The sequence below is a fragment of the Cricetulus griseus genome, assembly GCF_003668045.3.
Source record: "Cricetulus griseus strain 17A/GY chromosome 1 unlocalized genomic scaffold, alternate assembly CriGri-PICRH-1.0 chr1_0, whole genome shotgun sequence".
In the NCBI taxonomy this organism is placed as follows: Eukaryota; Metazoa; Chordata; class Mammalia; order Rodentia; family Cricetidae; genus Cricetulus; species Cricetulus griseus.
The window spans coordinates 226,755,370-226,776,132 of NW_023276806.1; the positions used below are offsets into that span (position 1 = coordinate 226,755,370).

The window sequence follows — 20,763 nt, forward strand, 5'->3', positions numbered from 1 at the left end:
AATCTAAATCCCAGCTCCTCCACGTGACCGGCTGGGACACTTTTACACTCTACTGATGCAGAAATGAAATGAAATATCAAAGCGGTTGTGAATGAATTTTTTCTTTTTGCTTTGCTGCGAGATCTGATAAGCATGGAGGTAAGAAGGTATTTAGGTGAAGGCTCATCTCTAAATACACACTGAGATGTGAGGAATAACTCCGAGCTAATTCCCACACAACCTACCCTTTCCTCCTCCATCAGCCTCGCAACCAGCTAACCTCCCTCGTGTGGCTTCTTCTATCCATTTTTCCTCTTCCACATAACCCAAGCTAGACAAGCCACACTGGCCCACAGATTCTGAACTCCTAGGAAAAAAAAATAGAGTGCTTTAGAGAACTTTAATCCTGCAAAGGTCTAAACACAGAGAGAAATGGAGTATATCCTGGACGTGCCAACAGGGTACTTAGTCCCCTAATGTTTCTTCGTGGAGGTGGATAGAGTGATTTCTTTTGGTTGACCTTTTATTTTTAGCTTTCTCTTGTCTCATCTTGAGAACTGAGGTTCAGCCAAACCTCCTGTTTAGAGACTAATTTTAGTCAGTGTCTTTTCCTTCTGCAGACTTCAACATCGATTCCTTCAAACCCACTTCACAAATAAATGCCAAATGCCTGCGTCTTTAAGTCACCTGGTGATTACAGGAACGTCTATCCCCACATTCCATCATATTTGCTCTGCCTTCTCTATGGCCAGTATTTTTGCCCCCTTTCTTAGCTTCTTTTTTCTGTTGCAGTATCATTATATCGGAGATTGGGTGATTTGTGAAGAAGAGGAGTGGGTTGAGGTTCTGGAGCTGAGGAAGTCACAAGTATGGCGTGAACATCTTACCGAGAGGCATCGGCTAAGGCCTTTTGATGGCATCACAACATGACAAGACACAGCTACGGAGACAACTTGAGATTCCTCCTTGTATAAAGCCACTTTCATGATGGCATCTAATCCCAGTTGCTTCCCAAAAGACTCACCTCTAAGTATCATTGCAAGTGAATTTGGGGATTAAATTCCCTATACACGAAGCGGGGTGAGGGGGGGTGCATTTTCAAGCCACAGCATCATCATTCCCCCCATTTTGTACACAGGGAAGCTGACGGTAAAGAAACGTATGCTTTGCACAATATCAAACAGCTATTAAGTAAGAGTATTAAAACCTCCCAATAGAAACTTCCAACTGTTGCTATCTCAGAACACACTTGATTTTTATGTGAAGACTCCGGTCTTTGAGTGTCTCCCTTCTAGCAAAGGGTTATAGATCAAGACAAGAACATTAGGGGCAAAGATTATGGCCACAGGCTGCCTTGTTATATGTTAATCAATCAATGACTGCTAAAGGCAGTACATTTCATTGGATTAACCTGTTTAGAAGGCACACAGACTAGCAGGGTAAACCATGGGAGTCACCCATTGCAGCAATTCAAGGGTAGAGCATTTAACCATAGATCAAGAGGCCTTTAAAAATCAGTCGTTCTTCATACGATGAATGGGAGTGAATTGCACACAATGAGAACAGATCAACACCCAGCCACGTGGATAAGTCTCATCTCTAATGTAAACCAAAGTCCTCAAACACCAAAGAATACATTCTGGGTGACTCCGTTTTGTAAAAATTCAAAAAACAAGGAAATAATAACCTTACATTATGATACGAGTTGGTTTGAGTTTGAAGAGGGGTGGGGAGTGATGTCAAAATGAGGTGACTGTGACATCTTTTGTTTCTGAAAACCACGAGTTAGGAGGCACTGGCCAAAGGGTCCTCCACAACTGAGTTCTCTCCTGGTTCTGCAGCTGAGTGACTCTAACAAGTGACTTCCACTGTCTGTGCCTTGGGTTTTTCCATCTATAAAGTAGACTAATAATACACTGCTCAAAGGGTTGGTGTGAGAAGAGACATAACGTATGTAAATGCCCAGGAGCATGCGTAGGTGCCGTAATAAACGGTAACTATTATTATCTCCGCCCTGTGCCTGATAGTAAACCAGGATCAGACGGGAGATAGGTAAGCACACAGCTCAGAAGAGAAGGGAAGGACCTAACCAGGCTAGGATCAAAGATGTGCAGAATCCACCCCAACGCTGCACAACTATAAGCTAGATTTCCCTCCCACAGCCCACACCATCCCCTAAGTCTTGCTTCTGCAAGTGTGGACCAGCCCCGGGGAACTAGCAAGATTGCTCGGGTCCCATCTCCATGAGCCTTTGTTAGGCGACCTGACGCTGATCTGATACATTAATTTGTACTAATGGTCTCAAAATGGTTACTAGCAGCCTTATGAGCTACCCTCCTGAGGATCTAAGTTGCTTTTTAACCAGAGCTTATGGACATAGAAGGAGTCGTGTATAATTTCACCTTATCCTGGGTCAGAAAGGAGCCCATCACGGGGAGAAGTCAGGGACAATATAACCAAAGCAGTGCGAAGTTCAAGTTTACAGGAACAAGCAAGAGTCCAGGGGAAGCCCCAGCTACAAAGATTGCAGCTCTCTTTCCTGACTGCAGGGTAAGGATGAAGCCAGGCACATTGAGTTCTTTCTAACTAGGGAGAAGCAGAGTTCCTGTGGGAGGCCCCAGGATCAGAGGCGTAGGCCACTGGGGAGTCAGAGCAGAGGAAGAGTTCTCAGTTTTCACTTTGAATTGTTAAATTGTGTCTTAGGACATCCACAAAGAGAGTCGTGCTCAGCAACAATTGCCAAAGCTGATAAGTGCAGCAGGGAGGGACGTCCTGCTAAAGAGGAGGAGCCAGACCCCAGAGACCAATGAGATTCTGGAAAATGCCATGCTTATCTGTGATGACATATGCCTGGGGCCAGAAGTGGAATTGTTCAAAGAGTCCTGAGGAACTATTTCTAAATGACCCAGTTTGGGTCTGGGTTGAGGTGGCTGTAATGAGGGCCTGTGCATTTGTCAGAGCCCATTGAACTGTATATTCAGAATGGGTACAGTTTATTTCATGTCTGTGACGCCTCAATAAAGTTTTTTTTTTTTTCTGGGCATTGGTGGCGCACACCTTTAATCCCAGCACTCGGGAGGCAGAGGCAGGCGGATCTCTGTGAGTTCGAGGCCAGCCTGGTCTCCAGAGCGAGTGCCAGGATAGGCTCCAAAGCTACACAGAGAAACCCTGTCTCAATATATATATATATATATATATATATTATATATATTGTAAATATATATATATTTAAATACCACTTATTTACAAGTGAAATGAGATCCCCCAAGAACAGAGTAGAAACTTTTTTAAAATTTATTTGTTATGTGTATAGTGTTCTGCCTGCGTGTATGCCTGCAGGTCAGAAGAGGGCACCAGATCTCATTACAGATGGTTGTGAGCCACCATGTGGTTCTGGGAATTGAACTCAGGACCTCTGGAAGAGCAGCCAGTGCTCTTAACCTCTGAGCCATCTCTCCAGCCCCAATAAAGTTAATTTTTAAAGGAAAAGGAATGATATCTTAGTCACAGAGCTCGTGGAACTTGGGAGTAAGGTGAGAGCCTGTGGGAGAACATCCCAAGCCTTGGACTTCACTGTTCTTCCGGCAAATTATCATTTGCTCAGAACATAGTAGATAAGGAAGGACTCTCTCCCATCTGACTGCCACTCCTGGTCTGTGAGACAGGCATGATTGTCCCATTTTATAGGCCAGGAAACCATGGCACAGAACAGACGAGGGAACTGGCGTGAGTTTTCCAACTCAGAGTCCTAATGGCCTCAGATAGGATGCTGCTTCAGCAAAACTGAAGCCAAGAGAGTGCAAGTATGTCTTGACACAGTCATACTGCTAGCCAAAGACAGAGTCCAAAATTGAAACTGCCTCTTGTCCACATACACATCAGAAAGAAACGTCACCTTGAATGAAGGTGTAGGACTCGAGGAGCTTGGGGAGGAAAGGGTCCGTCATGAAGAGATGTCACCAGCCAGAAACCTGGGGCAAGAACTGCAGCAGAGGCCACGCAGGAACAATGCTTACTGGTTTGTGTCCCAAGGTTTTCTTAGTTTGCTTTCCTACACACCCAGGACCACCTGCCAGGGATGGCACTGCCCACAGTGGGCGGGTCTCTCCCACATCATTAATCAAGGCAATAGGACCACAGACTTGCCCACAGGCCCATCTGATGGGGGAGATTCTTCAGCTGAGTTTCCCTGTTCCCAGATAACTACAGCTTGTGTCAAGCTAACAAAACAAACAAAACAAAAACAAACAAATGAACAAGAATAGCACACTGGGATAGAAACTTTACCCTAAAACAAAAGCAGGGTTCCTCTCCAGCACTCTCAACACCCCATATTTTACGGCCTGACACAGTTCCCTCATCCCCTGGAGTCCCAAGGGTCCTCTAACGTTAGCGAACTCATGAAGCAGCACACACATTACCTCACCGGAGTCTGGCTTATTTCCTAGCAGCGATTGTCCAGTCCTCTCCATCCCCCTTCTGCTGGCTTCCTACCCTCATCTGTTCCATTCCTCCCTGCTGGAATCACAAAGCTCTGCCTGGAGAGAGCAGGCATGAGCCTCTTCTTTCCCTGATGCTGAACATCAGGAAAGAGATCCCTGGTGCAAGGTAGTAAGTGCCGTCTGTCTCTCTCGCCCCGACCACAACTGAAATGCATATATGTGTGGAGGAGTAGAGGGAGAGAGACAAGGGAAGTCTAGCATGGCATGGAGATAGAGAGAGAGAGAGTTCTGAGAGGAACCACAAGACATAGTGGATCATGGTTAACTTGGGGGCACTTTGCAGAGTAGGGGGGAGAGCATTGTATTCCACGTTTAGTTTCTTTCTGCTGAACGTGCAATCTATGACTGTTGCAGAATACATTTCTCATCTATCTGTGTCAATAAGAATAGGGTAGGCTAAGAAATTATGGACTGTATTTTCACTAACAATACTGGTGTTCTTTTCTTTAAATGGGAAATAATGAGAAGAAGCATTAACTCTAAAAGTTAAATAGGCATCTATAAGTCTACCACGTCCCCCTCCTGCACAATGACCAAAATATGCAACGATTTAAGTGATAGAAACGTTTTATTTTATGTGTGAGTCACGTTTATGGGTTGAAGCCAGGAAGGAATGAAAAACAGAGTGAGTGGGGCCTTTAGTGGCTGCATAGCTCACACTGTCAGCCTGCTCTCACTTCTGTGGGGTTCAGTCCCCGCTTTCCTTTTACTCATCCTACCCCTAGCCCTCTTCAGACAAATAGGGTTTTTGTTTTGTTTTGTTTGGGGGGGTTGTTTTCTTTTTTAAGCATAAGGACTATATTACTATCCCTGAGCTTAAAGCGCACACATAGTAAAGGCAGGACAGACATCTATTAAGTAGGAGGGAGGGGAGGCAGTCCCAAAGAACAGGAGAGCGCAGAGCTGCCACCACTAAGGCTAAGCTCCTTCCTTCTCCAAATCTATCCTGGGAATGTTCCCCAGGTCCGCGTGTCCCCTCTGTGGATACACAGCAAGGCTCAAACTCCTCTGCCTGTTTACTAAGACCTTCCTGGCTCTGCACCGCACCTGTCCTTCTGCCCTGGCTCCCAGGGCAAATGCTGTAGCCCAGCAGTCCAACCGGTCCATGTGCCACTCACTCCCTGAGCACACCTTGAAGCTCCCTGCCTGCAGACCTTTCTCAATCTCTGCCACCTAACACCCTGCTCACGTCAGCTTCCCTCTGAAGACTCCTCGTGGCTTTGCCAAGTATTGTACCCATTTGCATGGTCCTCATCTAAGCAGAGAAGAAGGAAGGAGTGTTTCCCAATCCTAGCTTTCCCAGGGACTAAAGTCTAGAGTCTGCCGGAAACGAAAAGAATAAAGACAGGAGATCTCTTCCAAGTCAATGAGTTGGAGGTTGGCTGGATCAAGACTGTCTTGGGTTTAGGATTACACTTAAGAATGTCTATAGTCAATGCCTGGCAACGCCCACTAGGCGGCGACCTCGGTGTCGTTCCGACCAAGACGCCTCCAGGTCTTAAAGTTTATTACCTGCCCAACAAGTTTCCTTCCTGCCCCACTGTCCCTTTAAGAAGGTGAGCCAGGTGAGGTCCAGGCCCCGCCCCCAGCCGGCCCCTCCCCCCGCCCCCGCCTGGCCGGCCTGGCTCGCCCAGTCCCTTGCGACCTGGCCCAGCCGCGGTCGGGGCCGAGGTCCCAGGTCCCGGCCGGCGCCATGGAGCGGCGCTGGCCCCTGGGGCTCGCACTGCTGCTGGTGCTGCTGCTGCTGCTGCTGCTCTGCGCCCCGCCGCCCCAACCGGGCGCGCGCGCCGAGGAAGGTACCGACCCCCACCTCCGCCCTCCCCCTGCCCGGTTGGCGGGCAGCAGCCTGCAAGAAGCCGGCATTCCTGAGGAGGCCCTCCTCTCCGCACCCCACTCTTTCGCCCCAGTAGCGGGGAGATCGATTGGCCAGGCCAATCTTTGGTCTTTAACCCCAGACTCCTGCCCACGGGATCAGTCACCCCTACCCTCTGCTCGGTTTTGTGGGTGGAGAGGGAGGTCCTGAGCACAGCCAGGAAGCTGCACTCCCACTGCAGCATCGGGGGACGACCCTCCTTGTGCCCACCCCGAGAGAGGAAGCCCCTTGCTGCCGGCTTAACCAGACCACAGATAGACCACCGCCACTGGTGGAAGGAATTAGGACTCGGGGCCTCCCGGGTGTAGGGGTCCAACCTCACACCTAAAGTTTTGCAAACCCTCCCTGGCCGTGCCCCTCCCACTTCCCCAAATCAGAGCTGTGCCTAGCACCCCACCTCCTACACCCTCATCTACCAGTGCTGGCCGTTGACAGCAGAAGTCAAACTCCACCAGGGGCCCCTGCCAGGGTCCCACTCAGGACTACAAAGGTTTATCTCCCCTGACGTCCGCCGTGGCATCCCTGCAGCAGACGGGTCCTCCAGTCCTTCCGGACCCCGCTGGCACATTGTCTGAGGTTGCTCTTCCAACGCTTGCTGTCCTGACGCTGGTTCGAGCACCAGCCTCCAACCCTTGCCCCGCTCTTCCTTACTCCCGTCACACTCTGAAGTTATCCACTGTAATCCCTAGAGTGCTTCACTCCTAACTCCAGGACCTCGGGCTGGGAAGTCCCAGGATACCCAATGTACATAGTAGGGCGCCTCCTCCCCCTTAGGTGACATTCTCGTTTTCTCCTCATTCAGTCACTCTGATGGACACAAGCAAGTCACAAGGAGAGTTGGGCTGGCTTCTGGATCCCCCGGAGGATGGCGTAAGTGTCTGAAGGACCTGGGAGAGTTCAAGTGTAAAGGCCAGTGGGAAATTGGGGTGGAGAGGTGGGTGGAGGAACAAAAAAAGAGCAGGAAAAACTGGAAGTGTCTCCTCGAGAGGGGGAGGGGAAGCTGAGTCAGAGCCTCCTGAATGGCACTTGTGGGGGGTGGGGGGTGTCAAACTTCCCTCCATTGGGACTATCCACAGTCTTACCCTCTTACCATAGGGGGAGGGGGTGGCTCACATCCCCTACTGAGAGCATGGCTATGCTAAGGAAGGTTGTCAGCTGGATGAGTGGGACACCTGGAAAGCATCCGGGAGTCTCAGCTCTGTTCATTGCAGTGAAGCTAGGTGGAAGGGTTGCAGAACATTAGAGAGCTCCATAAAAGTGTAAATGACGTATGGGGACACACACACACACACACACACACACACACACACACACACACACACACACACACACACCGGAGGAGAGCCAAAACTTTCATCAAAGTCTTCAAAGGTTTTTTGGCTCCCTCAAACTTAAACTCTGCTCCCCTCCAAGGCCCCTGAACACTGGGCTTGTGCTCCATCCCTCCCAGGCAGGCTCCACAAGCACCATGTATTCCAGCTGTTTGAGAAAGAAAGAACCAGCTCTGAGTTCCTTCCCACCTTAGGTGTCCCTGAGACCCAGTGAGCAGAGGTGGGTTATTAGTGTGTCAGAAAGAATGTATTCAGGCCTAACGTCCAGAGACACCCTTGCTGCAGCCCAGTAGATCTGGCCTTAGAGCCACGTGACAGTACCTCTGGGGCTGGAGATTTACTAACTGGTCCTGGACCTGTTCTCTGGATTTCCATTCCTTAATCCAGTACCTAAGGCATGTGCTGCTGTTGTTGCTGGGATCAGTTATTGCTTTCTTTCTCTCTTGGACTGGAGGGTCCAGGCTCTCCTTGGAGCTCTTCCACGGAGTGGCCTATAATTAGAGTTAACAGACTAAACCATAATATATCCTCCAGGAGGGGCCCTTTCCAAAATCCTGGATTAGGCCAACTCTAATGCCTTTTCTCATAAACCAGCTAATCACCCACAAGGAAGCCATCAGGACCATCTGCTGACTCCCACTGGGTCTTCCTTATGCTTCACCAGCCCCACCCGAATCACAGTCTTCCCTAATGTGCCCCAGTGGAAGCCAGGCCCCTGTCACGCTCCGGTGCCAGCAGCTATGCTCCCGTCCCAATCTCTTCCTTGTGCCCTCCCTCTTTCTAAAACCCATTAAGTCCATAGAGCCAAGCTCCGAGCGCACACCCATGTAACAGCCAGCAGCTCCTGAGTGTCACGTGAAAGGATCCTCAGTGCTGTTCCTGGATGATAGTTGTGCCCCATCTGTCACAGCTGGAATTGGAAGAGGCCACCACAGCTGGGAACATCTGTTTCCCTAGGCTCCAGCTGCAGCCTTGGCAGTCTGGCTGCTGAGCTGCCATGCATTACCATAACCATCCTGTCCACCTGCCTGTGCCCTATGCCTTTTTCTTGGGCTCCTCAGCAGAGCTTCCCCACAGTACAAACTCCAGGTGGAGTTGTGGCCTTTGGACACCTCTCTTGATCTTTGAACTCTGTGACATAATGCAGAATTACATGCTTCAGGATGGAACCACCCTACCAATTCTTAAGTGGTACTTTTTTTTTTGTCATGAGGGCCCGCTCACTGGAGTGGAATAAAATCTCAGGATGAGCTTCCTCAGGGCCTCGGTCTCTTCTCCATCAAATAATGGGATGGCATCCAAAATACCAGTGAAATGGTTTATGGAATTTGTATGTATCTTTCTTTCTTGTGCAGGGGCCATGCTATTGTAATCTGTATGTTGTTCCAATTTTAGTGTACGTGCTGCCAAAGTGAGCACTGTAAGCTTCTTAGCTAAATCTGGCCGAGGAAATGTTCAAGAGAAAGAATGTCACTGATGAAGTACGATGTCTATCCCACCGACAGATAATCAGAACATCGACAGTAATTAAAACCTGGAATGTTGACCAGCACACCCAGGCCAATGGAGCAGAATAGAAAATCCAGACACAAATCCCCATGCATGATATTTTCATGTGGGTGACCATGGAATTTCAAGCCAATGTGGAAAGTATTGCTGGGGGCAGAACTACTTCCCTTTCCCTAAGTGAGCCTGTGAAAGTGACAACAGATGATGAATTAACAGGGGAAACACTATTTTAATTACCTTCATTCACACAGGATGAGGTTCCAGAAAAGTTCAGAGGGTTGAAGCTTGTGTGTCATCCTGAGCTTTGGAAAGGAGGGGGTGGGGCGGTGGTGACGGCCCAAGTGTGAGGTGAATAAAGGCTGTCCTGCTGCGTCCATTTGAAAGTCTCTGGGGTGAGAGAAGGTTTCTTTGTGCAGCCTTCTTCCTGGTACTGATGGCTCACAATGTAAATCCCCTCCAAAATGTAAATGTCTTTACCTAAGAGCAGCTTGTATGAGCTAATCCTATACTTACAGGGTTTTTCCCCCCTAAGTAAGCATTTCAGTGACCAAGTAAATATTGGGGTGTGCAGTGGTCCCCAAAAGTATTGATTTGTCACCATACTGGCAACTGAATGTCTGTAATTTTTTATTACAGAGTGAAAGGGAAAACACCTCTCCATGTTCTCTGAGCAGATACAAAAACTAAATTCTGGTGAAATCAAAGTTTAAACCAAAAAAGAAAAAACCTACAAAATTTTCAGGCCAAAAGATAAAAAGCCTAAAACTCGTGATGTGATCATGCAAAAATATAAAATGTGTTCGCACATAAATAGTGCCATTAGCAAAAATGTGGTATGGCTGAGAATATTTGAAACCAAGCAAATAATTAGTATCTATAATGCATTTTTTAAAAAGCTTACCCAAATGAAAATAGCAGAGTTTAATAAAAACATAAATAGCCAATGAGCAAAAGAGAAACATGCAACCTCCCTCCTTCAAAGAAATGCAACTGCAAAGGCTAAGCTGCTTTGACCATAAGATTGGCAAAAGATGAAAAGGACATTAGTAACCCTTCTGATGAGCTTTTTAGAAAATGAGCTCTCTTGCACTTTTCATGAAAATGTGAACTGGAGACCAATTCAGCAACATCTCATAAAATTTCTGGTCTATTGATTCAGCAGTTCCATAGAAGTCTTATAGTTGTCTGTCTGCTTCCCTAAAATAAATAAATACGTAGCTAGAAACTAAGTAATTACCCAACAGTAGGTGACTGTTTAAACAATGCTGATCCATATGATGGGGTGCTGTTCATTTCTTGCAACAAGAAATCAGGTCTGTATGCTCTCTATAGGCATAATGCCAAGGCATTATTTGTTACAGCAAAGGAAGCTACAGAATAACCCTTGTACGGCGTTTATTCTAAAAACACAGAACCATTTAGACGGTTTCTCGGGAAGTTTTGAAAGTGGTCTAGAAAGCTTTATTTCAAACCATTAAGAATGGCTATTTCTCAGAATAAAGGTGAAAGGATTGGGGAAAACCTTACCCTTGTAAGTCAATCTCTAACCTGCTATAATAAGCAGAGATGTAAAGAATAAGAGCATAAATTCTAGACCTGAAGTACCTAGCTTCGTGTTCCAACTCTGCCTCTTAATGCCCAAGTTAAGTCCCTCAGATATTGGGCAAGCTACTCCATAGTGGCCCTATATCAGTAGCCTGTGGGGAGTCACAGTAGTGCCAGCCATTATGATTACTAGATTTAAAAATTCTTTAAATGTAAAAAAAAAAAAAAAAAAAAAAAGTCAAGGGACAGACTAGATCTCCATGTAGACAATTTTGTGCTTGTCCCTGTATTCCAAGGGCAGAGAGGCTCTACTATTTGAAAACTAAGACTCTGAACAAACAGGCAAATGGGTTCTGAATAAGCTTGCCTTGCCTTCGGCAGGGTACCTGACAGTTCTGCTGATTGAATAGGTCAGAAGTCCTAGCCAACCAGAAATTAAGAGACCAACCAGAGCTGGCTAGGGTATAAAAACCATATCTGCCCCAAGTCCAAGTAACCCCCCAGCTTGAAACACTTAACCTACGCTGCTGGGGCTGGGGGTGCAGTGAGGTGGGACAGGTCACATTAACCGGGGAGCTCCGACTCCAGCTCCCTCTTCAACAGCTCTGGTCACTGAGTCTGACTCTCTTCTTGCAGTGGAGTGAGGTACAACAAATGCTGAACGGGACACCGCTGTACATGTACCAGGACTGCCCAGTACAGGAGAGTGGAGACACAAACCACTGGCTTCGCTCCAACTGGATCTACCGGGGGGAGGAAGCTTCACGCGTCCACGTGGAGCTGCAGTTCACTGTGCGGGACTGTAAGAGCTTCCCAGGGGGAGCTGGGCCTCTGGGGTGCAAGGAGACCTTCAACCTTCTCTACATGGAGAGTGACCAGGATGTGGGCATTCAGCTCCGACGGCCTTTGTTCCAAAAGGTACCGCTGCTCCTTCGTGCCATCCCACCCCTGCTATAGATTCTCACCGTGAGCCAGCTCAGCCACGGAGTAGCAGGGCGGGTGTGAAAGTAGACGAAGGGAAAGAATGCAAGGCAGAGTACCAGCAAGGCTGAAGTGAGTGCCGCTGGCTGTGCTCTGACTTCAGGGGCATCATTTAACCTCTCTGAACATTGGCCTCCTCCTCACATAACAGCCTTACTTCTTGCATCCATTGAAATAGCATGGTGCTATCGCTGAAAGGGGAGGAATAGTGTGGTGGTTTTCAGACATTTTACCCATCATGTTCTTATGTGCCATGCCCCCAAGACTATCGCTGGAACTACACCGGGTAGTTCCTGGCTACCAATCACTAGTACCGTGACCTTCTTTCATGCCATGGGAACACGCTAGAAAGCAAAACAGTCTGAGCTGGTTGTAGGATGGACTCTTGTTTTTTCCCAAGGAGCAAAGGGTTGTAAAGTTTGTTATTGGTAATAAATTAGTTATGACACACTCTAACTGATCACCTCCTTGGCACCCATCTTAGGAACACCTCCCAATATTAAATAGGAAAATTTTATGGTCTGTAGCATTCCACTGACTGGATTCCAGTCCTAACTCCATCATGGCATAGCTGTACTGTTATTTAGAAGGACCAATTTGTCAGAGCCTTGATTTCCTCTTCCGTTAAGTGAGATGTGAGACATAGTGTCTCCCAGGGTTCTTGCGTGAGCTATATACAGCATGTCTACAAAATGTTTGCCCTGCGACCTCTTATGTCAAGCTCTTCCATCGTGGCTGTGTACACTGGGCGTTCCTTAGCCAAAATGTTTCAGATTTCAGACTTTGGAATATTTAATATCTTGGGGATGGACCCAATTCTTTTGTTGTTGTTTTTGTTTTTGTTTGTTTGTTTTTCGAGATAGGGTTTCTCTGTGGCTTTGGAAGCTGTCCTGGAACTTGCTCTTGTTGACCAGGCTGGTCAACAGAAATCTGCCTGCCTCTGCCTCCCAAGTGCTGGCACTAAAGGAGTGCACCACCAATGCCCGGTTGGGAATGGGGCCCAATTCTAACTATGAATTATCTTTATGTTTCATCTATGCCTTATACATGTAGCTTGAAATACTTTTATACAAATTACAGTGTGATTGCCTTATTGTTGGCTCCATCACATGAGGTCATAAATAGACATTTCCATTTGTGGTACCCTATAGCACTGTCAAGCTCGGCAGCACGTCGGGTTTCAGATTTGTGCATTAGAGGTAGTCAGCCTATATGAAACCAAACGTTGCTTGTTACGCCGGGATGAAGCATGGGCATCCCTTCTTCTCCCCAGGTAACAACCGTGGCTGCAGACCAGAGCTTCACCATCAGAGACCTGGCATCTGGCTCTGTGAAGCTCAATGTAGAGCGTTGCTCCTTGGGCCGCCTGACTCACCGTGGCCTCTACCTAGCTTTCCACAATCCGGGTTCCTGTGTGGCCCTAGTGTCTGTCAGAGTGTTCTACCAACGCTGTGCAGAGACTGTCCACGGCTTGGCCCACTTCCCCGACACTCTCCCTGGACCTGGAGGATTAGTAGAAGTGGCTGGAACCTGCCTCTCCCATGCGCAGATCAGCCCGGGGTCCTCGGGTACCCCGCGTATGCACTGCAGCCCTGACGGCGAGTGGCTGGTGCCCGTGGGCCAGTGCCTCTGCGAGCCTGGCTATGAGGAAAGTAGTGGCAGTGTGGGGTGCACTGGTAAGAAATGTGGTGGTAGGAAGCCCAGGGAATCACGCGGGGTGGGCCTTCCAGGCGCCAAAGCAGCGCGGGGTGGGCCTTCCAGGCGCCAAAGCAGCGCGGGGTGGGCCTTCCAGGGCTCCATTCCCGTGAGTTTAACCTTCCAGTTCCAGGGAGTGGGGTAAAAAGTGAGTAGGGTTGGTTTCTCGTGTAAAAACAAAAAACATGGTTCTGCCTTCTCTCTCCAGCCTGCCCTGTTGGCTTCTACCGAAGAGACCTGGAAACACTCCGTTGTCTCAAGTGCCCCCAACATAGCACAGCAGTGTCCGAGGGGGCCACCATCTGTGCCTGTGAGAATGGACATTTCCGAGCCCCCGGGGAGGGCCCCCAGATAGCATGCACGCGTAAGTCTTGCAGCCAGGACCTGGCAACTAGGCCACAGTTCCTGGGCCCTCCTTGGGGCTAGGACTTCTCAGAGCTTATCAAGTAGTGGAGACCCAGGGATGCAGGCGCTGATTGTAGCCCCTCCCTGCCATCTGTTCTCTCTAGAATGCAGAGGTGTGGTCACATGACTTCCTCTTTGGTAGAAGTTAAAACTCTTGTGAGGGCTTTGGAGAACATCAGTAATGGGGATGATGAACAGAAGCAGGGGTCAGTAACTAAGGTGGGAGCAAAATGGGTACCTATTTGATGGCTTTTCTTCTCCCAAAGGTCCCCCTTCAGCTCCCCAAAATCTGAGCTTCTCTGCATCAGGGACTCAGCTCTCCCTGCGTTGGGAGCCCCCCAGAGATACAGGAGGACGCCATGATATCCGATACAGCGTGGAGTGCTTGCAGTGTCGAGGCACTGCCCAGGACGGGGGTCCGTGCCAACCCTGTGGAAAAGGCGTGCGCTTCATCCCAGGGGCTTCAGGGCTCACCGAATCCACTGTGCAAGTTGAAGGCCTTGAGCCTTATGCCAACTACACATTTACCATCAAATCTCAAAACAGAGTGTCAGGACTGGACAGTTCCAGCCCCAGCGGCGCTTCCCTCAGCATCAACATGGGGCATGCAGGTGAGCAAGCTGGGGCAGCAGTGGAGATGCAACCGAAACGATACCTCCTTTGCTTCCAAATTCAACCCTGTCATTCTGGTGTCCAGAGTCACTCTCCGGCCTGTCCCTGAGGCTGGTGAAGAAGGAACCGAGGCAGCTGGAGCTGACTTGGGCGGGGTCCCGACCCCGAAATCCTGGAGGGAATCTGAGCTATGAGCTGCACGTGCTGAACCAGGTCAGAATGCTACTCGAGACACCCTTCAGTGTCTGCTGGACCCCTAACATTCCAACTTGGGGTATCGCATTGGGGAAGACATCTAAAACCGGCTTTATCAGGATAAACGTCTGCAAAGGTCCCTGGCCTTACTGTGGCAGCCCACTGGTCCAGGCTCCTTCCATGCCTATCTTTACCAAGGCTGGGCCACCACAGCCCCATTAATGCAAGTCCCATCCGCAGGATGAAGAGTGGCACCAGATGGTGCTGGAACCCAGGGTCCTGTTAACAAAACTACAGCCAGACACCACATACATTGTGAGAGTGCGAACCCTGACCCCACTGGGCCCCGGCCCTTTCTCCCCTGACCATGAGTTTCGGACAAGCCCACCAGGTAGGATATCTATCTCTTGTCCTACCCCAAACATACACAATCGTCATCTCATGGAGGCACTGAAGCTCCCGCTTTTAATGAGGCTTGTTCTTCTCTGTAGATATGCACATATGTGTCCCTCAATAACCTCTATAAAGAGACAGGCCCAATACCCACTGAAAAACTGACTCTGGGTATACACTCAGGACCCTACCTTCTAGCCTCTGTCACCCCTAAGGACTATGAGCCCCCAGACTTCTGATTCATATGCCCAGTTTCCAGGAGCCTGACCGGAGGAGAGATTGTGGCCATCATCTTTGGGTTGCTGCTTGGAATTGCTCTGCTGATTGGGATTTATGTCTTCCGTTCAAGGTGCTGGCTCTGCCCTCCCCACCCATTTATCTGGGGTCACTCTGCCTTGTTAGAAGCCCTGCCTTATCCCAGATCATTCTCCTGTCCCCTAAAACCAAAGCTCAGATGTTCCCCATACCCAGCTCTCATGTCTGTGGCAAATTCAGCCAGAGTGCACTGGACCACTGAGATTTCCCTGGGTCCCTGAAGAAGTTGTCCTACCTACCTCCACAGGAGAGGCCAGCGACAGAGACAACAGAGGAATCGTGAACGTACCACCAGTGTTGATCGAGGTGAGGCAGAAGTGTGTGTGTGTGTGTGTGTGTGTGTGTGTGTGTGTGTGAGAGAGAGAGAGAGAGAGAGAGAGAGATGCCCAGGTCAACTCTGGGAATGTGGGTAGGGTATGTTGTCCCTAGGGCTCTTGTATTTTGCCACCTAATTAATTTTGGTTAATTAACTTTGCTGTGATAGCTGTCAGCAGCCCTGATGCAATTATGTACCAGCTCTTGGTACCAGTACTCAGCCACCCTGGGCTCTGGGCAGTGTTCTCCATCTTGGTAGCCAGGTCTGTGAGCTGAGAGCAGGCAGGAAGGGGTTAAAGTCCTCTGAGGCATGTGGGCTTCTTGCTTGTCACCTCATTAGAGGGAAAGGTCTGCTGTCTATTTCAGTAGCTGGCATGGAAGGGAGGCTTCATCTGGGAGTGAATGAGGTGTGAGTGACTTGGACAGCATGGGGTCAGAAGCTGGGACCCAAGTCATAGGAAGATTGGGTAACAGCCTCTGAATTCTGGTCACCACTATGGACCCTGAATGGTAGGACAGAGGAGCTTGGAGCATAGACAAGAAACACGTTGGGATGTGCAGGCTTCATTGCTAAGAATAGAGATTTTGTCTACTTGAGCTTAAAGCCAGGCTCACCTCAGAGAGCAGAGAACCACTAAGAACGGGCTCAGCTGTCTGCCCTTCTCCCTAGCCCCCCACGCCCCGATCCCTGAAGTATATGTTGCAGCGCTAAGCCCTCTTGTCCTCCCTAGAGGACAAGCTTTGGCTAAAACCCTACGTGGACCTCCAGGCCTATGAGGACCCTGCACAGGGAGCCTTAGACTTTGCTCAGGAACTGGACCCAGCCTGTCTGATTGTGGACACTGTCATAGGGGAAGGTAAGTCCTGCTGTGACCCCAGCTGTTCCCCTCTGTGGGGTAGCACATGGCTGCCAGCAGGTTCCTTTCTTCAAGCCTGAGTTCCCAGATGCGCCCATGCCTGCTGTATCCTGTATCCTCCTTGAGCTGCTATGCCCTGGAGCAGCCTCTGCCTCCTACACACTTTGCTCTGCGGTTATGGGGTTTCTGATAAAGAATGTTAAACACATCATCTCTACCCATAGAGGCGTCACCACCATGCCAAGGTGCAGGTTGTTCTCAGAAGTTTCCCCAAAGTAGGAGAGATTCAGAGTGAGCATTCCATTGCACCAGGGGCCCAGTGTCCTTGGGCTGCCCCAATCCCCTGGGTCACCAGGGAAAATAGATCTCAACAGAGAACAAAGCTTGGCAGTGTCCTTGTCAATGATGCCAGCTAAGCCAGCACTGTGACCGGGAGCGCACTCCCAGGAAACAGGCAGGCCTCCTGTTACTTGGGCACTAGGCCTGGACTAGCTTGTGCTTCATAAACACAGCTCGGTCCCTCTGCATGTACCTCATACTTACTTAGTTAGCATGAGCCAAGGTTGCATGCTAGCCGTGGCAGACAGTAGTGACTAGGTTGCACAGTCCCAGGTTGGCGCCAGACTGTTGCTTCTCCAGAGGGGCCACCTAAGCTCTGTCCTTCCTCAGATTTCTAGTGAGGAGAACCTAGAACTGACTGCATCAGGCCACAACCTTATTTTCATCCCACCTAGGAGAATTTGGGGAAGTGTATCGGGGAGCCCTGAGACTCCCCAGCCAAGACTGTAAGACTGTGGCCATTAAGACCTTGAAAGACACATCTCCAGATGGCCAGTGGTGGAATTTCCTTCGAGAAGCAACTATCATGGGCCAGTTCAACCACCCACACATTCTACGCCTCGAAGGTGTCATCACAAAAAGTATGCAGTCATCCCCAGGACCTGGAATAGAATGTGGGGGGAGGGAGAGGGGTGGAGTAATGGTGGGGTGGGGTGGGATTCCAAAGAGAGGAAACCTGGGCCTGGGTGTGATGCACGCACTGTCTCTCAGGAAAGCCCATCATGATCATCACAGAGTTTATGGAGAATGGAGCCCTGGACGCCTTTCTAAAGGTGAGAGAGGCAGAGGGCCAGCTCGGAAGGGGTCACACCACAGAGCCCCATGACCCCTCTGATGTTTACATTAATCCTACTACAGGAGCGGGAGGACCAGCTAGCACCTGGTCAGCTAGTGGCTATGCTGCTGGGCATAGCATCCGGCATGAACTACCTCAGTGGGCACAATTATGTCCATAGAGACCTGGCTGCCAGGAATATCTTGGTGAATCAGAACTTGTGCTGCAAAGTGTCTGACTTTGGCTTAACCCGCCTCTTGGACGACTTTGACGGCACCTATGAAACCCAGGTCAGAGCCCCTCCACGCTCACATGCACAATTCATTTGGTGACCCATGTGCAAGCATGAGACCCGATCCCCTCCCCACAGTTTTGCACTCGTCCGTGCCCTGAAACATCACTCTCGTGCCATGCCTTCTTAGGGAGGAAAGATCCCCATCCGTTGGACAGCCCCAGAAGCTATTGCCCATCGGATCTTCACCACCGCCAGCGATGTGTGGAGCTTTGGGATTGTGATGTGGGAGGTGCTGAGTTTTGGTGACAAGCCCTATGGGGAGATGAGCAATCAAGAGGTAACCCTGGGCTGTTTGCCCGTGTCAAGCCTGACACACCTCCTGTCTCTTCTCAATTCCTTAACATGCTCTTTTCCTGTAATTATTTCCTTCCAACTCTAATTTTTGGGCAGTGTTTCCTGTGGCCCCTTCTCTGTTACTTCTTTGTTCACTGCATCTACCCTGGTCAGCTTTGAGCTTTGGGCTCAATAATTTCGTGTGATTTCCTGGTGGATGTAGCTTCTCACCTAGGCATCCCTCCCTGTCTCCTGCTACAGGTGATGAAAAGCATCGAAGATGGGTACCGGTTGCCCCCTCCTGTGGACTGCCCTGCCCCTCTATATGAACTCATGAAGAACTGCTGGGCTTATGACAGGGCCCGTCGGCCCCACTTCCTCCAGCTGCAGGCACATCTGGAACAGTTGCTCACTGACCCCCATTCCCTAAGAACTATTGCCAACTTTGACCCCAGGTAAGTATGTTCAGAAAGGATGGGAGTTTGGAGGTCAAATCTGAAAAAGTAAAAATGGACATTCCATCCTATCCACTGAGTACTGGTCCTGGGGATCTTGGGACAGCGTCCAGCATGAGACAGCACCCAGTCCGTGTCCTCTGGGAAAGCCCAGGGGAATAGAGGTAGGCTCCCATCTATCATGAATTTTTAAAGGCATGATCTAAAGAGTTAGCTCTAGCCAGGTGGCAGTGGCACACGCCTTTAATCCCAGCACTTGGGAGGCAGAGGCAGGTGGATCTCTGTGAGTTTGAGGCCAGCCTGGTCTACAAAGCTAGTTCTAGGACAGGCTTCCAAGCTAGAGAGAAACCCTGTCTCGAAAAAACAAAATAAAACATACAAACAACAACAACTACAAAAAAAAGAGTTAGCTCCAGGTTGCCTACCTCACTCTATTTCCCCTGGGACCCGATTCTGGCCCCAACTCTGGTGTTCCTGTGGCCATCTGAATACTTTCTTTTCATATATATATATGAGATATATATGTGTGTGTGTGTAGGAAAGATTCACAGATCTACAAATCTTGGAGGACCTACTGGTATAAGTTCTCTGCTGAAGCTTGGTACCTGCTCCTGAGAGCTTAGGCAGCTAGGGTGGGGTAGAGACAGGAGGCAGTCTGAGTACACCTCTGACTACATGGGCAGTCTGGAAGGAGCTGAGGAATACCAGATCAGAGACAGTACAGAATGATGACAGCACCCAGGTCAGAGCCAGCAGCCCTGTGAATGGGGAAGCAGCAGAGGTGTGTAGAGGACCAGCCCTGCTGAGAAGGTAGAACTCTGAGAGAACAAGAAATGTTGACCAGTTTCCCCAAATTGTATTTTATCAGAAACATGGCCAGAATGCTGAGAATGAAGTGGAAAGAGTGGGGGGGTCGAGTCAGGGAGCCAGGCAAGGCTGGACTTATCGGGTAAGACAGCCTGGTGTACTGGCCTCTGTTTCAAACCCACCATATATAACCTTGTTTCTGGGAGAGATTGTTTTTTCCATGTTCCAACTTTTGAGACTATCTTTTGGAGCACAACTCCCTCGGACGCTGGGGACTGCATGTGCTAATCTTTCTGGAATGCTTGATATTTTTTTTCCCCCAGCAGATTTACTTGGCTAATGGTTTTTGGCTCTGGCTGGCTTTCCTACAGGAACACTCATTGTATTGTAGCTATCAGAGTGTAAGAATAACAGTTGGGGGGGAGGGTGTGTGGCAAGTGAGATCTGCTCCTAGGTGGCCATCTTAGGAAAAGGCAAGATGGCATCTTGCCATCTTTGGATTTATCTTAGTTGGGATGCATTCATGTCTAAAGGGCCGGGAATTCTTCACTGGGGAGGCCCATAGCATTCACATTCCCTAGATCTACCCATGGAACAGGTCAGTCAGCTGCCCACCTGATGGCTCTGAGCAGATCATTACCAGGAAATCAGGTCAGGAAGTAGGCTCAGATAACAGCCAGTGCAGAGCCTTTATGTGCAGAGCCTAGATGAGCTCTATGCAAGCCTCAGATTCAGTGCTGGCTACAATGTGATGGCCCAGGCCAGCCAACCAGCTCCTGTACTCCAGGGGGACAAACGTGGCATCGAATCCCACAGGGTGACCCTCCGCCTGCCCAGCCTCAGTGGCTCTGATGGGATCCCTTACCGAAGCGTCTCTGAGTGGCTCGAGTCCATACGAATGAAACGCTACATCCTCAACTTCCACTCGGCTGGGCTGGACACCATGGAGTGTGTGCTGGAGCTGACAGCTGAGTGAGGACTCTGGGGCCAGGCAGCCCGGCATGGGAGGGGGGCTGAGGTCTAAGACTCTAGATTCAAGGCCTGCCTTCTCTCTTCCATAGGGACCTGACGCAGATGGGAATCACATTACCGGGGCACCAGAAACGTATTCTCTGCAGTATTCAAGGATTTAAGGACTGAGTGGCCACAGGAAAGACGTTTCATCCCTCTGGCCCATCCTCGAGCAAGGACAGGGCTGTGGTCACTCCCTGGCCCTTTTCTCAGCCTACAAGATGTAGGCTATTGGTGCTGCTCCTTCCCATTCAATTAGGACTTGGCCTTTGGACCAAGGAGCCTTTGTTTATAAAAGGGA

General features: G+C 49.5%; 1 protein-coding gene and 1 non-coding gene across 2 annotated transcripts; one reads left to right on the forward strand and one right to left on the reverse strand.

The window, feature by feature from the left end:
- Positions 1-6,174: 6,174 nt before the first annotated feature.
- Epha1 (EPH receptor A1) lies at positions 6,175-20,591 on the forward strand. Its single transcript, XM_027389779.2, has 18 exons — positions 6,175-6,277; positions 7,157-7,224; positions 11,376-11,657; positions 12,994-13,396; positions 13,624-13,779; positions 14,087-14,431; positions 14,518-14,645; positions 14,868-15,018; positions 15,273-15,369; positions 15,583-15,641; positions 16,382-16,507; positions 17,242-17,427; positions 17,558-17,619; positions 17,705-17,911; positions 18,044-18,193; positions 18,451-18,644; positions 20,268-20,423; positions 20,513-20,591. The coding sequence occupies exons 1-18, from the start codon at positions 6,175-6,177 to the stop codon at positions 20,589-20,591; spliced, it is 2,952 nt and encodes a 983-aa protein (XP_027245580.1).
- LOC113832650 lies at positions 8,996-9,104 on the reverse strand. Its single transcript, XR_003480075.1, has one exon. It is a non-coding gene; the product is annotated as a U6 spliceosomal RNA (small nuclear RNA).
- Positions 20,592-20,763: the final 172 nt, after the last annotated feature.